The 14,855-nt window shown below is 34.5% G+C and overlaps 1 protein-coding gene and 1 long non-coding RNA gene across 5 annotated transcripts; one reads left to right on the top strand and one right to left on the bottom strand.

Annotated features, from left to right (window-relative positions):
• Positions 1 to 308: 308 nt before the first annotated feature.
• LOC106770279 (protein ACTIVITY OF BC1 COMPLEX KINASE 8, chloroplastic) lies at positions 309 to 11,872 on the top strand. Of its 4 annotated transcripts, none has more exons than XR_001376400.2 (23): positions 455 to 916; positions 1,120 to 1,255; positions 1,975 to 2,141; positions 2,791 to 2,911; positions 3,051 to 3,151; positions 3,424 to 3,522; positions 4,140 to 4,250; positions 4,363 to 4,442; positions 4,536 to 4,605; positions 5,486 to 5,559; positions 5,667 to 5,736; positions 5,847 to 5,935; positions 6,479 to 6,603; positions 7,419 to 7,499; positions 7,583 to 7,643; positions 7,754 to 7,808; positions 7,892 to 7,990; positions 8,237 to 8,326; positions 8,906 to 8,965; positions 9,074 to 9,201; positions 9,759 to 9,839; positions 9,936 to 9,979; positions 10,982 to 11,434. XR_001376400.2 is itself a non-coding variant. In XM_014656099.2 (21 exons), exons 1-20 carry the CDS (start codon positions 455 to 457, stop codon positions 9,188 to 9,190), a joined length of 2,268 nt encoding a protein of 755 aa, XP_014511585.1. In that variant the 5' UTR covers positions 309 to 454; the 3' UTR covers positions 9,191 to 9,201; positions 10,982 to 11,434. The 4 variants fall into 4 exon arrangements, 1 of the variants encoding a protein (XP_014511585.1); XR_001376399.2 differs by having other exon boundaries at positions 9,759 to 9,847; XR_002669628.1 differs by lacking the exons at positions 9,759 to 9,839; positions 9,936 to 9,979 and adding an exon at positions 11,762 to 11,872 and having other exon boundaries at positions 10,982 to 11,371.
• Positions 11,707 to 12,840, bottom strand: LOC111242518. Its single transcript, XR_002669630.1, has 2 exons — positions 12,388 to 12,840; positions 11,707 to 12,104 (listed from the first exon to the last, which is right to left on the bottom strand). It is a non-coding gene; the product is annotated as an uncharacterized LOC111242518 (long non-coding RNA).
• Positions 12,841 to 14,855: the final 2,015 nt, after the last annotated feature.

Genomic DNA, 14,855 nt, shown 5'->3' with positions numbered 1-14,855 from the left:
TAAAATATAAGTATAGAAAAAGAAAAAGAGAAAATTTAGGAGAAGATATAGTGAATGGACCATGTATGCTATCTCGGATGCATAGCCCTGAATCGTAATTGGCAAGCCAAAATCATGGGAGCGGACACGTCATCATAAAGCGTCCAAATATCTTCCACGTAAGCCGAAGACCTTTGTGGCTGAACGCAACTCGCGAAAATCCTAACCAATCAAAATCTTACAAAACTTTGGTGTCTCATCTTTTCTTGCCACGTGTCCTCCTTATCACCACCCCTTCCACTCCTTTTTGTTCTTATGTAACTTCACTTCAACTCTTGCTCTGTCTTCGTTCCTTACTCTTGTTCTTCTGTTTCTTCACTCTCGCACTTACACCTTCCAATTCCATTCCAATGAAATCTAGGGTTCAGCTTTGATCCTCTTACACTCTCTCTCTGCTTCTCGCACTCATTAATCAATGGCTTCCTCTTCGTCTCTACTCTTACTCCAGCTCAAATTTCTTGCTCCGCAAATCACCACCAAACGACGCCGTTCTCTCTCCAGATTTCACTCTCGCTCTCCCGTTCGGAGCTCCAGGCGCAATGCTGCTCTCCGCGCGGTCAAGGAAGAAGGTGCCGTCATTGACAGAGTGAATGATGTGGAGTGGAGTGGGAACGGAGTTGCTGCGAGCGGACGCGGTGGTAACGGCGCCGTTAATGGTTACGTGAATGGCGTCTCCGGGGTTAGGGAGAGTGGGAGCGCGAATGGAAGCTTGGTGAAGTACGTTAAAGGCAATGGCAATGGTGTGGCGGCGGAAGTGGTGGTGGAAGATTTTATGGGAGCGTCGAAACGGAGAGAGGATGGACGGAAGAGAAGGTTGGAGGAGATTGGTAAAGAGGACGCGTGGTTCAAAAAACAAAGTGCGGAAGCACCGATTGAGGTATGATTCTAATGTACGGCTTTGATTATTTAGGAGTTCAATCTTTAGGTTCGTGTGTATGAAATAACATTTGCTAGGAGAAGTTGGACTTTTACATAAACCTTCGTATCTCGAAGGGATTAAGTCTTTTATTCTCTGCCGGAAGAGGGGGAACATAAAAGGTTGGATGAGTGAGATGAACTTATGACTTTTTTTTTTTGCAGGTGGCGGTTGCTCCTGGAGGTCGATGGAGCAGGTTCAAGACTTATTCGATGATCCAGAGGACGTTGGAGATCTGGGGATTTGTTATAACTTTTATTTTCAAGTCTTGGCTAAACAATCGGAAGTTCTCTTATAAAGGTTTGTTGTTTGGCTTCTTGGCATGATGCGAATGAGGTGTTCAATGTTCATGGATTTGCTGAAGTGACTCTTAGAGTGTTCATGTGAAGGAACTTGGGGTCCATTATATGTTGATTTTATTGATTCAATAAACAAATGCAAAGTGTATTCAATGTGTTACTAGTGGGAGTTTTTTTTCTAACAGTCGTGTATTCTAGAAACGGTACTTGTAGTACTAAATTACCGATATGATTAAGCATTATTCCTTAGGTGTTGGAGTTCTAGTGTAAAGTTAGTTGAGTGAGCATTTGAGTTATTGCAATCATAGATAGTAAGTATATGAGCCCTTAGTCATAATTTGATTATTTAGGTATATTTGTTTTTCTTGAGATTCATAATCCTGCAGTCTCGCTATATGTCTATGAGATTTGGAACATATTTATTTCTTATTATGCATATGAACTTGAGGTCTACTAGTTGGAAAATTTTGGTAGGTTGCTATGCTAGCCAGAGTTGATTCTTACTACACTTAATGCCAAGCGCATGTTTGAACCTAAATAGTCATTCTCGGTGTTATGAATCTATGATATTTATCAATTTTTCCTGTTTGAAAATCGTTTTCTAGCAACAACACATAAACCGGTTAACATATGAATTGTGAAGTGCTTTTTATTGATTTGAGGAATCTCAACAATGTTACCATTTGTTTTTGATTTGACGCAAAAAGATATTATTTACAGGAGGAATGACAGAGGAAAAGAAAACCTTAAGGCGAAAGATCCTTGCCAAGTGGCTGAAGGAGAGCATTCTGAGATTAGGTCCTACGTTTATCAAAATTGGCCAGCAATTCTCCACAAGAGTGGACATTCTTCCGCAAGAATATGTTGACCAGTTGTCTGAACTTCAGGTGGAATTGGAGTTTTGGTTTGAACTTATGTTATAAGATTATTTCCTTGCATTGTGCTTATGTTGTATTTTATTTTTTTATCTAGTTTATTTATGGTATTTGTAGTTTCAGAAGAACAGGAAAATTTCCCTAGCTTCTGGATTTGTTCTTCAATTAGATATTTATTTGTTGTTTGCTTTCTATTAGTTGTTGTTATTTTGTGATGGTCTCCTTTTGTTTCTTGTTGAGTAAATTTTTATTAATAAAACCATTTTACTCTTTTAATCTCTTAATGATCTTACGAATTCAGATAATTTAATTGTTGAAAAGAAAAGAAAATACTTGTGAAATATGTTAAGGTCGAATGTCTCAGTCTGTGCATTTTACTGCTAAAGTTCTCTGAAAAATTGTTCATTATACATTGTCATTATGAACCCCTATGAGGATGTTTATTCTCGAAGGTATTAATCTGAAATTTATTTATATTTGTTTCCCTATATTTTCTAAGCAATCATGTGTGTTGTTATCCTTGTATTCTTCAGATGTAGGTGTAAATGTTATTTATTTAGTTTTACAACAATTGGTGCTGTTTGACGTTAAATTGAGAAGTACGAAATATATTAAGTTTGCATTTACTCAAAGCCTAAGTTACCCGATTTTCTGAGTTCAGGATCAAGTTCCTCCATTTCCCTCCGAGACAGCTATAGCTATTGTTGAAGAAGAACTTGGATCTCCTTTAGCCAGCATCTTTGATCATTTTGACTATGAACCAATAGCTGCTGCAAGTCTTGGTAATCAGTGTCTTACTTCACACATATTTGTAATAGTAAATGTGAAATCAGGGAAAGAAACCCAACTAAATGTACCTTGGTTTTAGGTTTAATATTTGATTAGAAGAAAGAAATGTGAATATATTTTTCCCCATTGCAGGCCAGGTTCACCGTGCAAGATTAAGTGGGCATGAGGTTGTTGTTAAAGTGCAAAGGCCTGGTCTCAAAGATCTTTTTGATATTGATCTTAAAAATCTGAGGGTCAGTGTCATATAATGCTTGCACTTTTAGTGCTGTGTGAAAATGTGATATTACTTTCTGATAATTCTATTACCTCCTCTTTAACTTAATTTCCTATATTTCATAACCTTCCAAGATTGACAAATCTTTTTCAAAATTTGAACTTGGTTTTATTTTTTATTTTTTTTTTATTTTCTTACATGAAACATTTTTACTAATAGAACTTGCTTCCTTTGAAGACTTGCAGAACTAGGTAAACCACTGATACTTGGGTCTTTGTTTACCTCCTCCAGGTCATTGCTGAATATCTTCAAAAAATTGATCCTAAATCAGACGGTGCAAAGAGGGATTGGGTTGCTATTTATGACGAGTGTGCCTCTGTTTTATATCAGGTGATGATATCCTGGAATGTCACGTGTTTGGTTTACTGGCTCTCCATCATAAAGTTGTCATTCTGCTCTAGGAAAATCAAATATAAAGGTTGCACGGGATCACAACTCATGCAGAGTTTGATTATGTTCAGGTTCTTGGGAAAGTGTCAAGAAGCTGGCTTTGCTCTTTTTGGAATTCCCTGTGGGGAAACCAATGAAGTTACATTTGATGATGGAAAATCTTATTGCAAAATTTTATTAAAGATTACTGAAGGATTATTTATACGCCTTTATGTAAAGAGAAAGGAGATGACTTTACCTGGCTAGGTGGTCGAGTAAAATGGAAAAGAGGGGCTTTTGGTTTTTAAATGTAATTATAATGCTTCAGTAAGAGTCATGCTTGTTGAGAATTTCATGTCACCACTTGTTTTCTAAAACCTTGAACAGCATTATTGCTTTTCACGTTTTAAGTTTTAGAGCTTAGCGCCAATATATAAAGGACCATTGTAATAGATTAGTAGGCTTTTGGTATTCATTTATGGATCTTGTTCTTGTTTCTGCAGATGTTTGCACATGTTTCTTGCACATCCTAACTTTATCTGATCCTTGTTAATGTAACACGAGTTAAATATTTTCAGGAGATTGATTACACCAAGGAAGCTGCTAATGCTGAACTATTTGCAAGCAACTTTAAGCAATTGGATTATGTGAAAGTCCCTACAATCTACTGGGATTATACCACACCCCAGGTTTAACATTCAGTTCTCATAGATAACATATTGCAGTTATACGTCTTTCTCATTTTTGCTTCTGATGTATTTCTTTTTTTATGCATATAATTTAACTATTTCTCCAATGCAGATTCTGACAATGGAGTATGTTCCCGGGATTAAAATTAATAAAATACAAGCTTTAGATCAACTGGGTGTTGATCGGAAAAGGTTAATGTCAACTGAATTTCATCAAGCCAAGTTACTATTGACATTTTCTCTTCTACTTCAGAATTAGCATAATGTCTACTTTATCTTTTACAGGTTAGGGCGATATGCAGTGGAGTCTTACTTGGAGCAGATTTTATCACATGGTTTCTTCCATGCTGACCCTGTGAGTACTGTTCTTGTTCTTAGAATTGTTGAGTTGTTTCTCATGACTTATCTTTTTAGAACGAGGGAGAGGAGATAGGAAGGATGTGTTTGGATGGGTGCGGCATATACCCCCCAACCCCAAAGTTGCCATGAAAATGGAGAAAAATGTGTTTGAGTGTGATTATTTGTGTTTATCTTTTTAAATTCAGTAAATATTTTTATAAAAATAGATGGTTGTTAAAAAAATATACTACAGTAAAAGGTTTACATCTTTTATTCAAGTACATTTTTTAACTAGTTTAAAAAGCTTTTTGTACAATTAATTTATTCTTACCCACTCTTCTTCTCAAGTGGAGAGAAATTTCTCCATTTCCTTCTTATTCCTATTCTTCAAAACAACTTTTTACTTTATTTCTGTTTTACTTCCATCTATTGTATATTTTTTGCATGTATTTTACTTCTAATGCAAATAGAGGATTAATGATTTATTTGGATTTTCTTGTAGCCGGTAAATTGTATGGTGTAGCCAACATACAATGCTTACTATCTCTGAATTTGCTCCTATACTATGATATTAGAGCATCTTTTGCCTGAGGTACAAAAAGCATGCTGCTTGTGTCATATCAATTATCATATATTACCTCGGGAAGCTTCCCTAGGGCTTATTCATGAGGGTATTAGAAGTAACTTCCTTTGTTGAGGAATAGTGACTGCCAAGTATCCAAAATACTATGTTAGGGACTCGCTAAATATTACTTTGCCATGCCTTTTTTTCCTTCTCTGGGGAAGAAACTGTGTTGAATGAGGGATAAAGATTTTTCATCTTGGATCATTACCACTCTAGGGGGTCAATTTGACACTCTTGTAAGCTGTAAGTAATATTTATACCATTCATGCAGCATCCCGGAAATATTGCAGTTGATGATGTCAATGGTGGAAGATTGATCTTTTATGATTTCGGAATGATGGGAAGGTAATTTGTTTATCTTTTCTGTAAATTTAAAATATGATAGTACCTTTCAAACACACTCTGGGTTTGATGAATACATTTGCATTTATGATTGATGTTGTGCCTTACAGTATTAGTCAGAATATTCGAGAAGGTTTACTTGAAGCTTTTTATGGAATTTATGAGAAGAATCCAGAAAAGGTATAATTGGTTTTTATGGATGGTGTTCCATAAAGATCGTGAAGAATGTAGCATGATATTCCATTCTCAATTTTAAATTACTTACCAATGGAGCTTGTGTACCGATGCAGGTCCTTCAATCAATGATTCAAATGGGTGTTCTTGTCCCAACTGGAGATATGACTGCTGTTAGACGAACAGCTCAGTTCTTCCTTAATAGGTAATTTATTCTATTTAATGGCAATGCACGAAACAATTCAAAACATCTACATGACTTAGAAGTAGTATTTCTATAAATCAATATCATAATGTAGCAGTAGCAGTAGCATGTAAAATATTGACTGTGATTCCTGCAGAGGCTGCTTAAAACTACCTTAAGAAAGTGTTGTGGATAGGAGATTCTAAGCCTTCTATCTCGGAAAAGGGAAATTTTGTTCATTGATTGCCTGATTGGGCTTTGTGCTTAAGTATCTGGCTGTCCTGAGTAGATATGTCTAGAGTATAGTGATACTAGGGTTGGCTCAAGTGGTAGGATCAAATTGCACCGACTCAGAGTCAAAGTGCTTGACTTTTTTTTTCCCACCAATGAAAAAGAAATAGTGATATTATTTGAAAATTGTTACTGCAAATTTCTGACTACTTGTTGATAAGCCTATATTCCCACTAATATTTTTATGGTTTAGAACGTCTGTACTCATTAGTTATTTTAGCAACCTACTAGAATATCTGATGTTGAGCTCTTGAACTATTTTTCCTTTTGTAGTTTTGAAGAGCGTTTGGCTGCACAAAAGAGAGAGAGAGAGATGGCAACGGCTGAACTTGGATTCAAAAAGCCATTAAGCAAAGAGGAAAAAGTAATGAAGAAGAAAGAACGTCTGGCTGCTATTGGTAATGCATCTGGTTTATTGTGTCTTTAAGTTTAGATTATCTGAATGTATGCATAAAACAATTATTGTCCATGAAATGAGGCATATGTGAAGATAAAAAAGGATGAGTCATAGTGAAGCATATATTGTTTTGGCTATGGGTTATGGATTGGACTTATTATTTTATCCCGTAGCACTCAAGTAGGTCAAAAGCTATATACAGTTCGACATACTATTTTGTTTCTTGATTGGTTAAAGTGATTTCATTCGTAAAGTTTGACATGACCTATTGTGTCAACTATAAGAATTTTGTAAGTCCGAACTTCAGTACTTTCTTGGGTGTTTATGTTCTATTAGTACAATGCAGGTTTCGTCAAATGGATATCATTCCTATTCCCATACTTGGTTAAGTTATTGGAATGGGAATGGACATTTCGGGTACAATTATGGGAATATGTATTCCATTGCAGAAGTGATGGTATCCGATTCCATTTTCCAACATGTTTTAAAATTGGCCCATCTCGTCTGGTTTACCTGTTTGGGTGACAAATCCTTTTGGATCAATATATTTGTTTCAGACCAATTAAGCCCAAAAGTTTGATTGGCTCACACTTGGCAGGCCAAGTCTATTTTTCTTGTATTTTCTTAGTCATATCATATGAAACATAAAAGAAGGAATGAAGTCATCGTTTTATTTCTTTTCATAGCAAACACAACATAGAAATAATAGTTTGATTACTATTCCCATTTCATCATTCCATCAAACCAAGCGTGATTTTGTTCAGTAACATTTTTTAGTCCTTTTTCACTTACTTGTAGCTCTTATACTTTAAACAGGTGAGGATTTATTAGCCATTGCAGCAGACCAGCCCTTTCGTTTTCCTGCTACATTCACATTTGTTGTTAGAGCCTTCTCAGGTTAATATTGGGAGTTTAATGAGTCACTTTTGTATCTTCTATGCCTATAACTGCAAGGTTACCAGTAATTATTTTTATTGCAGTGTTGGACGGCATTGGAAAGGGCCTCGATCCTCGTTTTGATATTACAGAGATTGCCAGACCGTGAGTACCCTATTCATATTTAATAATGTTTTAATTCTTTTTAGACATTAAAAAATGTTTTAATTATATGCTTTGCATATCTAACATGGCTATCTTTCCTGATCCTGTAGTTATGCTCTGGAGTTATTAAAATTCCGTGAGGCAGGAGTTGAAGTTATCATAAAGGCAGTCATAGACTTGTTCTTCTATGTTTGAAGTCAGGACAAGTATTATGATTCCTTTCTCATATCTTTCTTCTAAATGTACAGGATTGGAGAAAGAGATTGGACAGACAATCTCAAGCATTCTACAATTTATTTAGACAGGCTGATAGGGTTGAAAAGCTTGCTGAAATCATCCAAAGATTGGTGTGTATTGGATTTTTGTAGACATAATTAGGTTGTGTGCTATGTTTAACGTAACTTATGTTTATTCGGACGAAACAAAAAGTCGCTTCTCCATTCCTGCATAAGGATCTGTAAATATCTCTGTTTAGCAACTTCCAAACTTCTAACCAACACGTACACTCAGTTATTCGTTTGATTCACATCTGTTGTTTGTTCTGGATTTCTGGAATTCTACATCACATCCTCCTGTCCTTTGTTCTTGCACAGGAGCAAGGTGACCTAAAGCTCCGAGTCCGAGCGTTGGAATCAGAGAGGGCATTCCAGCGTATTGCCGCTGTCCAGAAGACAATAGGGAATGTGAGTAAATCTGCCCTCTAACACAGTGAAATTTTAAGTTAACTTGTTTTTGGGATTTGGTTTGACTCATTGAGTCCAATTAAAATAGCCAGTTGTCATTTTCTGTAGCTATGCATGCCCTTCAAACAGTATCGATTTAAAACTGTTTGCTTTTGTATAAATAGAACTCTAAATTATGGAAAGTTAATGGATACCTATTCCTGCTCTGATGACATAGAACTACATTGGATATGCTTACTTACCTTCAAATATTTGTAGTTTTCCTTTTATTAGTTTGGGACGTTTATGAGTGCCTTGCGTGTAGGAGTATTTTCATGTTTTGGGAAGGCTTGAATCATTATTTTTCAACTTAATAAAAATCAATCTAGCATTTCTTATCTTTCAAGAGATTTTTGAGTGAATAGTGGATGTGTATAGTTAGTTGGCTCTTAACAGAAGTATATTCCATGCACGTACATTTTATAAACCATGTGCATGATATTTTAGAATCAATACTTTGAATATATGTATGATATGTGTATATGACAAGAGATGAGAAAAGTTGGCCGGATAATATGTTGCCTTTTTGTCAATTAATAGGCAATAGCTGCTGGGAGCCTAATAAATCTTGCAACAATTCTGTATCTGAACTCAATTAAGGTAAGCGGTTCTCGTTTCATCTTCATTAAGGCGATTTTCAATCAATTAATTGATGGTCTGGTGGTAGTGGCACTTTTTCATTTTTAATTTTCATGCCATCTATTTCAGGTGCCTGCCACTATAGCATATGTGTTCTGTGCAATCTTTGGTTTTCAAGTGCTCTTTGGCATTGTGAAGATCAAGAAGCTAGATGAACGGGAAAGGCTGGTTACAGGGACTGCATAAGCAACTACTTGGTGAATTTCTTTTTCTTTTTAAATTTTTTGGATGTTGTATGTTTTGTGTTAAGATACTATGCTAAATGGGAATTATGTGGTCAAAAAGATTATTTGGCATGCTTTTGACATGCCATTCTTCTGCATTGCGTATCATGGTATATGTTTAAGCCTAGGGACCTGGTGGATATGGGTTCTAGTTATGCAAACAGCCTCTCATTCTTATCGGTAATGTTGTGCACGATTTACCCATCCCAAAGACAAACATGGTGTAGGCTTGTGCATTGTGCTGTTCTTTTTATGGTCTTCGTTTCTTTTTACCTGCTCATAGTCTCTACGTGCATAGATTTGAGCCTCTTATTCAGACCCCACTATGGTTGGGAACCTTGTGAATTGAATGCTTTTATATACTTCGGTCTTAATTTGAGAACTAATTTATGGTGAGTTTAAACATGCAACTTGCCAATTTTAGATGTGAGAAAATGTTACTTGATGGCATCACCCAGTTAGTAGACACAGTAGCATACTGTGTTCTGACAGTGGCTAATAAACTCGTTTATGTTACAATTTTGAACCAGATTAGCTATTCATGTGGATAATAGGTTTTTTCTTTTGGCCATGATCGTCTATTGGTCCTTGAACAAAGAAAAAAAAAACTGGTATTCTGGTAACACCCTTATAATTGTGTTCTATTTCTTTCTTTTTTATTTTTAGTGTAATCAATAACCTTGAGTCATAATCCTTGTTTGTAACAGGAGACAAATTCTCGTTGTTTTCTACCCTGGGGAATTCAAGTGAAGTGAGTATGAAATCCCACGCTGGTTAGACATAGGTTAAGTGAGGAAAATATAGAGGAATGGCCCATATGTTCCTTGTCTTTGGTTTTAGGTTGAGATGGGGTGTCTAGCGTGCCTGTTCTTTCACTTAACCCATGAATGCTGGTCCATCTCCTCTGGAGTTTATTCTAGCTGCCTAACAAGTATTTAAGATGTTTTTGTTCGGCAGAATATTTGTCACGAATTCTTTCACAACCAAGTTTTTAGATGGATCATTTAAGAACACTTTAATTGCTAAACCCCATCTTGAGGGGGAGCAAACATATTTGGATTTACACTTCGAGAGGAAGAATGTTAGGTTCAAGCGAACGGTGAAGCCTTCACTGATTAATGATGGGTTACACTGAAGAAGACAAATTTTAAGTGAAAAATCCGTATATTTGTTATCTTGAAGTTTGGGGTAGAGATCTAGTATCTCACCATCGCACCTTCTACTTAGTCCATTAACGGAGATCTACCTGCTTTTTGGATAAAAAAAAATGTTATTTAAGGGGTTGCAGAATGCAAATTCTGATATTTACCTTTTAATTTCAAGTCAAAGTATATTAATGCGGGTCTATGCATTTTAGTCTCTGTATTGTATTAGTAGGGATATCGGTTGGTTGGTTCTCTTCTCCTTGGTGTGGAAAACTCAAATTTAGGGAAATTCAAATTTCGAAAACCTTGTTTCGTGGTATGATCAATTAAATATAATTGTGTGAAAATTCTTAGATTTCTTGACATTATATATTCTCATGTATGTAATATGATGTTTGCAAACCAAGTATGAGCATATCTTGTGTTTGTTAGGAATCTTACACGTAGTTACAATTTTCAGAGTCAGTTACATAATTGAAATAAAAATAGGGGGCTTACCTGTAAATGGGTTGATATATATTTTGTATTTCTTATTGAACACTGTTTTGGGTTCTTGGCATGCTGCCCTGATCCATGTACTTATACATCTTTCCTTTGATCCACTGCAGATTTAGGATGGACACGTATCTTTGTTACGGTCATGATAAGAACATACAAGCCAACCTTCGGGTCACGAAATTGATTTGAAGCTCAAACTAAGATTTAACATCTTGACATACATCAGCATGTGCCAAGGCTGGCAGGCATGCTGAAGTGATCGGGCTAAGGTAACCAATTGGTGAGCCACAGTTTTGTCATTAACACGATCCCCCATAGGACCTCCTTGCTAAATTACTAGTGTTTTTTTCTTACCTCATCCATATTGTAAATTTTATAGGCATTGGTGTAGCGTTTATTGTTGTAATCACCATATAGTATGGTGGAGCTTCCGACATAGTTTGACAGCTGGAAGCTCTACTTGTAACTCGTACATAACTTTGTCCAATGAAGATACAAATGTAAGTATTTGTCATAGATTTGACGTTTTGTCAGAAAATGCAGTTATTATGGTTACTGTTTAATGTCTAATATACGAATGTTAGAAATTAATTATACCATTTAATTTTGTTAACTCTTTCTTATATTATATTTTACTGAAACAATAGAGAATAAAATTTTAAAAATTAGTTGAGGCATTCTAAATTTTCGCGTGATAAAGAATTGGTAAAAGCAAAAAGCTTCTGAAGGATCAGTTAGTCTGAAACCCTCAAATTATATTCTTGTAAAAACTAATCCCAATCTCAGCCTTGCACGTATCTTTATTGCGAATTAGTTCAATAACACACTTGTTTTGTTATGGAGAAATCTCATGCAGTCATACACTCATACTCATAAATTTTACTTCGCAGTGAAAAATGTTGCAAGTATCTGAATGAGCCAACTCCAATCGAGAAGACGTAGAGCTATACTAATCAAATACCACTCAACAGCAAGAAATGTCTAAATGCGAAAGAAACAACATCGTTATAAACCGGTAAACCATAAATAAAAAGCTATAGATCCTTTACATTTGGACATGAACACATTATCTCGCAGAAGAATTCCTCTTACTACAAGACAAGCAACGAAGCTAAACTTTAACATCTAAGGTAAGGAGTTGGTATACACATAATCTTCATTCTCTAATACACTTTCTTCCCACCCACTTCTTTCTTCCTTGCATTCACTCCTTTGCTTTTCGCAGCCACCTGTCTGCATAATTAAATATAGTTACTCCCTAATAAAAACATTTATCAAACCCTATTCACATCTCCATTTATCCTCGGTGAGTTTCATTACAATTGTATTTATTCAGAGAATGATTTTACAGTAATTATCTTGAAAAACATAATAATAATAATAATTCATGATAGATTGATATATATAGTTACTAGCAGTAGTACAGGAAGATTACGCTCTTAAGTTATTCCCATAAATCAAATGAAGTAATACAAATTATGAAGATGTAGATTACAGAGCAGAGATTGAAACTCACAATAGTTGCAGAACTCCCAGAAGGTGGAACTCCTTGGCTGATAAGTGCTTCCCCTTGAAAAACATAAAAGACATTGAAGGTAAACATGAGAAATAGAAAGAAAGCCGGTATGATGAGTTTCATTGTATTATTGTAGATAGAAAGGTGTAGGGTATGTGTGATAGAAAGGAGTAGCTATAGTAAGAAGGAGTAGAGGTTTTGAAAATTGAGGCGACAGCATTGACAGGATTTTGATAGTTGATATTGTTTATTGAGATAATGTAGATCGAATGAAGAGTGTTTCAGTATTCTTCTTTGACCTGTCCCCGGATTCCTCGGCAACATAGCTCGATCCTCAAGAACTAGGTTGGATCATCTTGTTCTTTTCTCACATCAAATATATATAAAATCACCCAACAGATCCCACGTAAGAGAAAAGATCTGCCACGTTCAACCCAAACTCACTCTCACTCTCACTCTCACACCGTTACAAAACTCTATTAAATGTTGTATTACATGGACATTTTTGTCACTTCCTAGTAATACTTTCTTCTTTTTGAGGGATTCTTTCATTAAAATATTTATCATTTATTTTGTTTTACATTTCAAAAGTTTTACCCTTCTTAATTAGCCAGAAATAAGTTTGATGAAAAATATGACCCAAGAGTGTAAGAGGGGATATATATTTTAGTGTTTTTCAATTTATTTCTCTTCTATTCCTCTTAATTTCTAGCTCTCTTCTTATTTTTTTTTTTAATATTTCCTTCGAACACTTTGAATTCTTATTTTCCTTCTCACGTATTTGTATTTATTAATTCTATTTCTCTTCATCACACCAATGGAACCTTAAGGTTAGGCTTTTTCTTGTTCTACCTTCACCATTACTACCTCTAATTCCATGCTAATAACAAAAAGATTAAAATATCGATGCTTCCTCACTGCATCACATTCTATCATCGTCGTTGTCCTTATAACCATTATCGCCATTATATCTTCTTCTTCTATGTTGTATCTTTGATTGCAATTCCATTTTCTATTACACTTTTTTAGAAGAAAAAGAGAGTATAAGTGTGGTGAAAAGTTTACTGTAAAAAACATTTCGTATATGTTTTAGAAAAATTATTTTGAAAATCTTATTCCATAGGTTCTGTTTCGAAAAACATCTTATGAATTTTGAAAAACTTATTAAAGAAAGCTCATTCCAACAAAAACATTTCATATATTATGAAATTTTATTTTAAAAAGCTTGTTGCGGAAATTTTGTTTTAGATAGTATTTCATGTCGTGAAAATATGTATTAGAAAACACTTTCAAAATAAATAATCATGAGGATACCATTAAAACATACACTAAACCGCTAATTAAAAGATAAATTCTATATAATTAACTTGAAATGGTTCTCTTTCATAGGTTATAAATTTTTCATTAACTTTCACCACCTAAATATCTTTCTCTATGTGAGTCTATAATTAATAAAAGCAAAACAATATTGTTAAGGAATTCATATTTAGTATAATTTTTAAAATCATACAATAGTGTTTCTTCTTGGAAATAATACATTCATATCATGAAGACATTCAATCAACAAATTATGGTCATTGTCCTTTATTCAACCTCTCTCTCTTATACACACATCAATAATATATTTATAGTTCTTGTTATGACTCTACTATGTGTATCACACACATATGCACACATTTACATTCATAATAGATTATGATTTATGTCTTAACTTCACTCGAACTATCTCAAATGAACATACACATGCATCCATAGATTATGGCCCCTATCCTTTCTTTACTTAGCCTATCTTATGCATACGCACACAACACACACATATGTGTGTTTATTCTAGAACATATTATGACTCTTGCTTTTACTATACTTGATCGTTCTCTCTTTCTTTCTCACACACATATACATGTGTATATCCACAATAGATCAATTCAACTCATACACAAACAAATTATATTAACACATAAAAGCACCTATGTATTTTTCACATCTCAAAATCAAACAACATTACTACTCATCATAAATATCATTCACACAAGCAACTTATTTAAAATAGAAAACTCATTAAGCTCCAAGAACTCTAATTTTCACAATATGTTTTATCTGTACATAGAAAACTTAGACCAACGATCTTAACATACCATAACAATCTTAGTTAAACATACATTCATTTTTAATACCTTTGAGACACAATGTCAAGTCCTTTAGTGCATGCATTAAAAACTACTAAATATTGACTCAGGGCAGGAATTAAAATGAACTTATACAAAATAAAATTATGATAAGTTATGATCGTAGAATTCTATGTTAAGACTTATATAGTGCATTCTTATCTTCAAACAAATGAATATATATTATAAAGAGTAAAAAAAAAGTGATAATTTTTGGAACAATGAACTTTTATAAAATAAAATTCAATTAACTAATTTTTCTATTTATAGCCGACCTTTTAATAATACAATAATGAAGTTTTT

The sequence above is a fragment of the Vigna radiata genome, chromosome 1 (assembly GCF_000741045.1).
Source record: "Vigna radiata var. radiata cultivar VC1973A chromosome 1, Vradiata_ver6, whole genome shotgun sequence".
Lineage (NCBI taxonomy): Eukaryota > Viridiplantae > Streptophyta > Magnoliopsida > Fabales > Fabaceae > Vigna > Vigna radiata.
This window is presented reverse-complemented; position numbering and strand designations above follow the sequence as displayed.

Excerpts from the sequence above, each read along its gene's own strand:
- LOC106770279 (XM_014656099.2), top strand. The coding sequence starts at position 455 with ATGGCTTCCTCTTCGTCTCTACTCTTACTCCAGCTCAAATTTCTTGCT. Across the intron at positions 917-1,119 it reads GTGCGGAAGCACCGATTGAG|GTGGCGGTTGCTCCTGGAGG; the intron begins GTATGATTCTAA and ends TTTTTTTTGCAG. Across the intron at positions 4,443-4,535 it reads CTGGGTGTTGATCGGAAAAG|GTTAGGGCGATATGCAGTGG; the intron begins GTTAATGTCAAC and ends TATCTTTTACAG.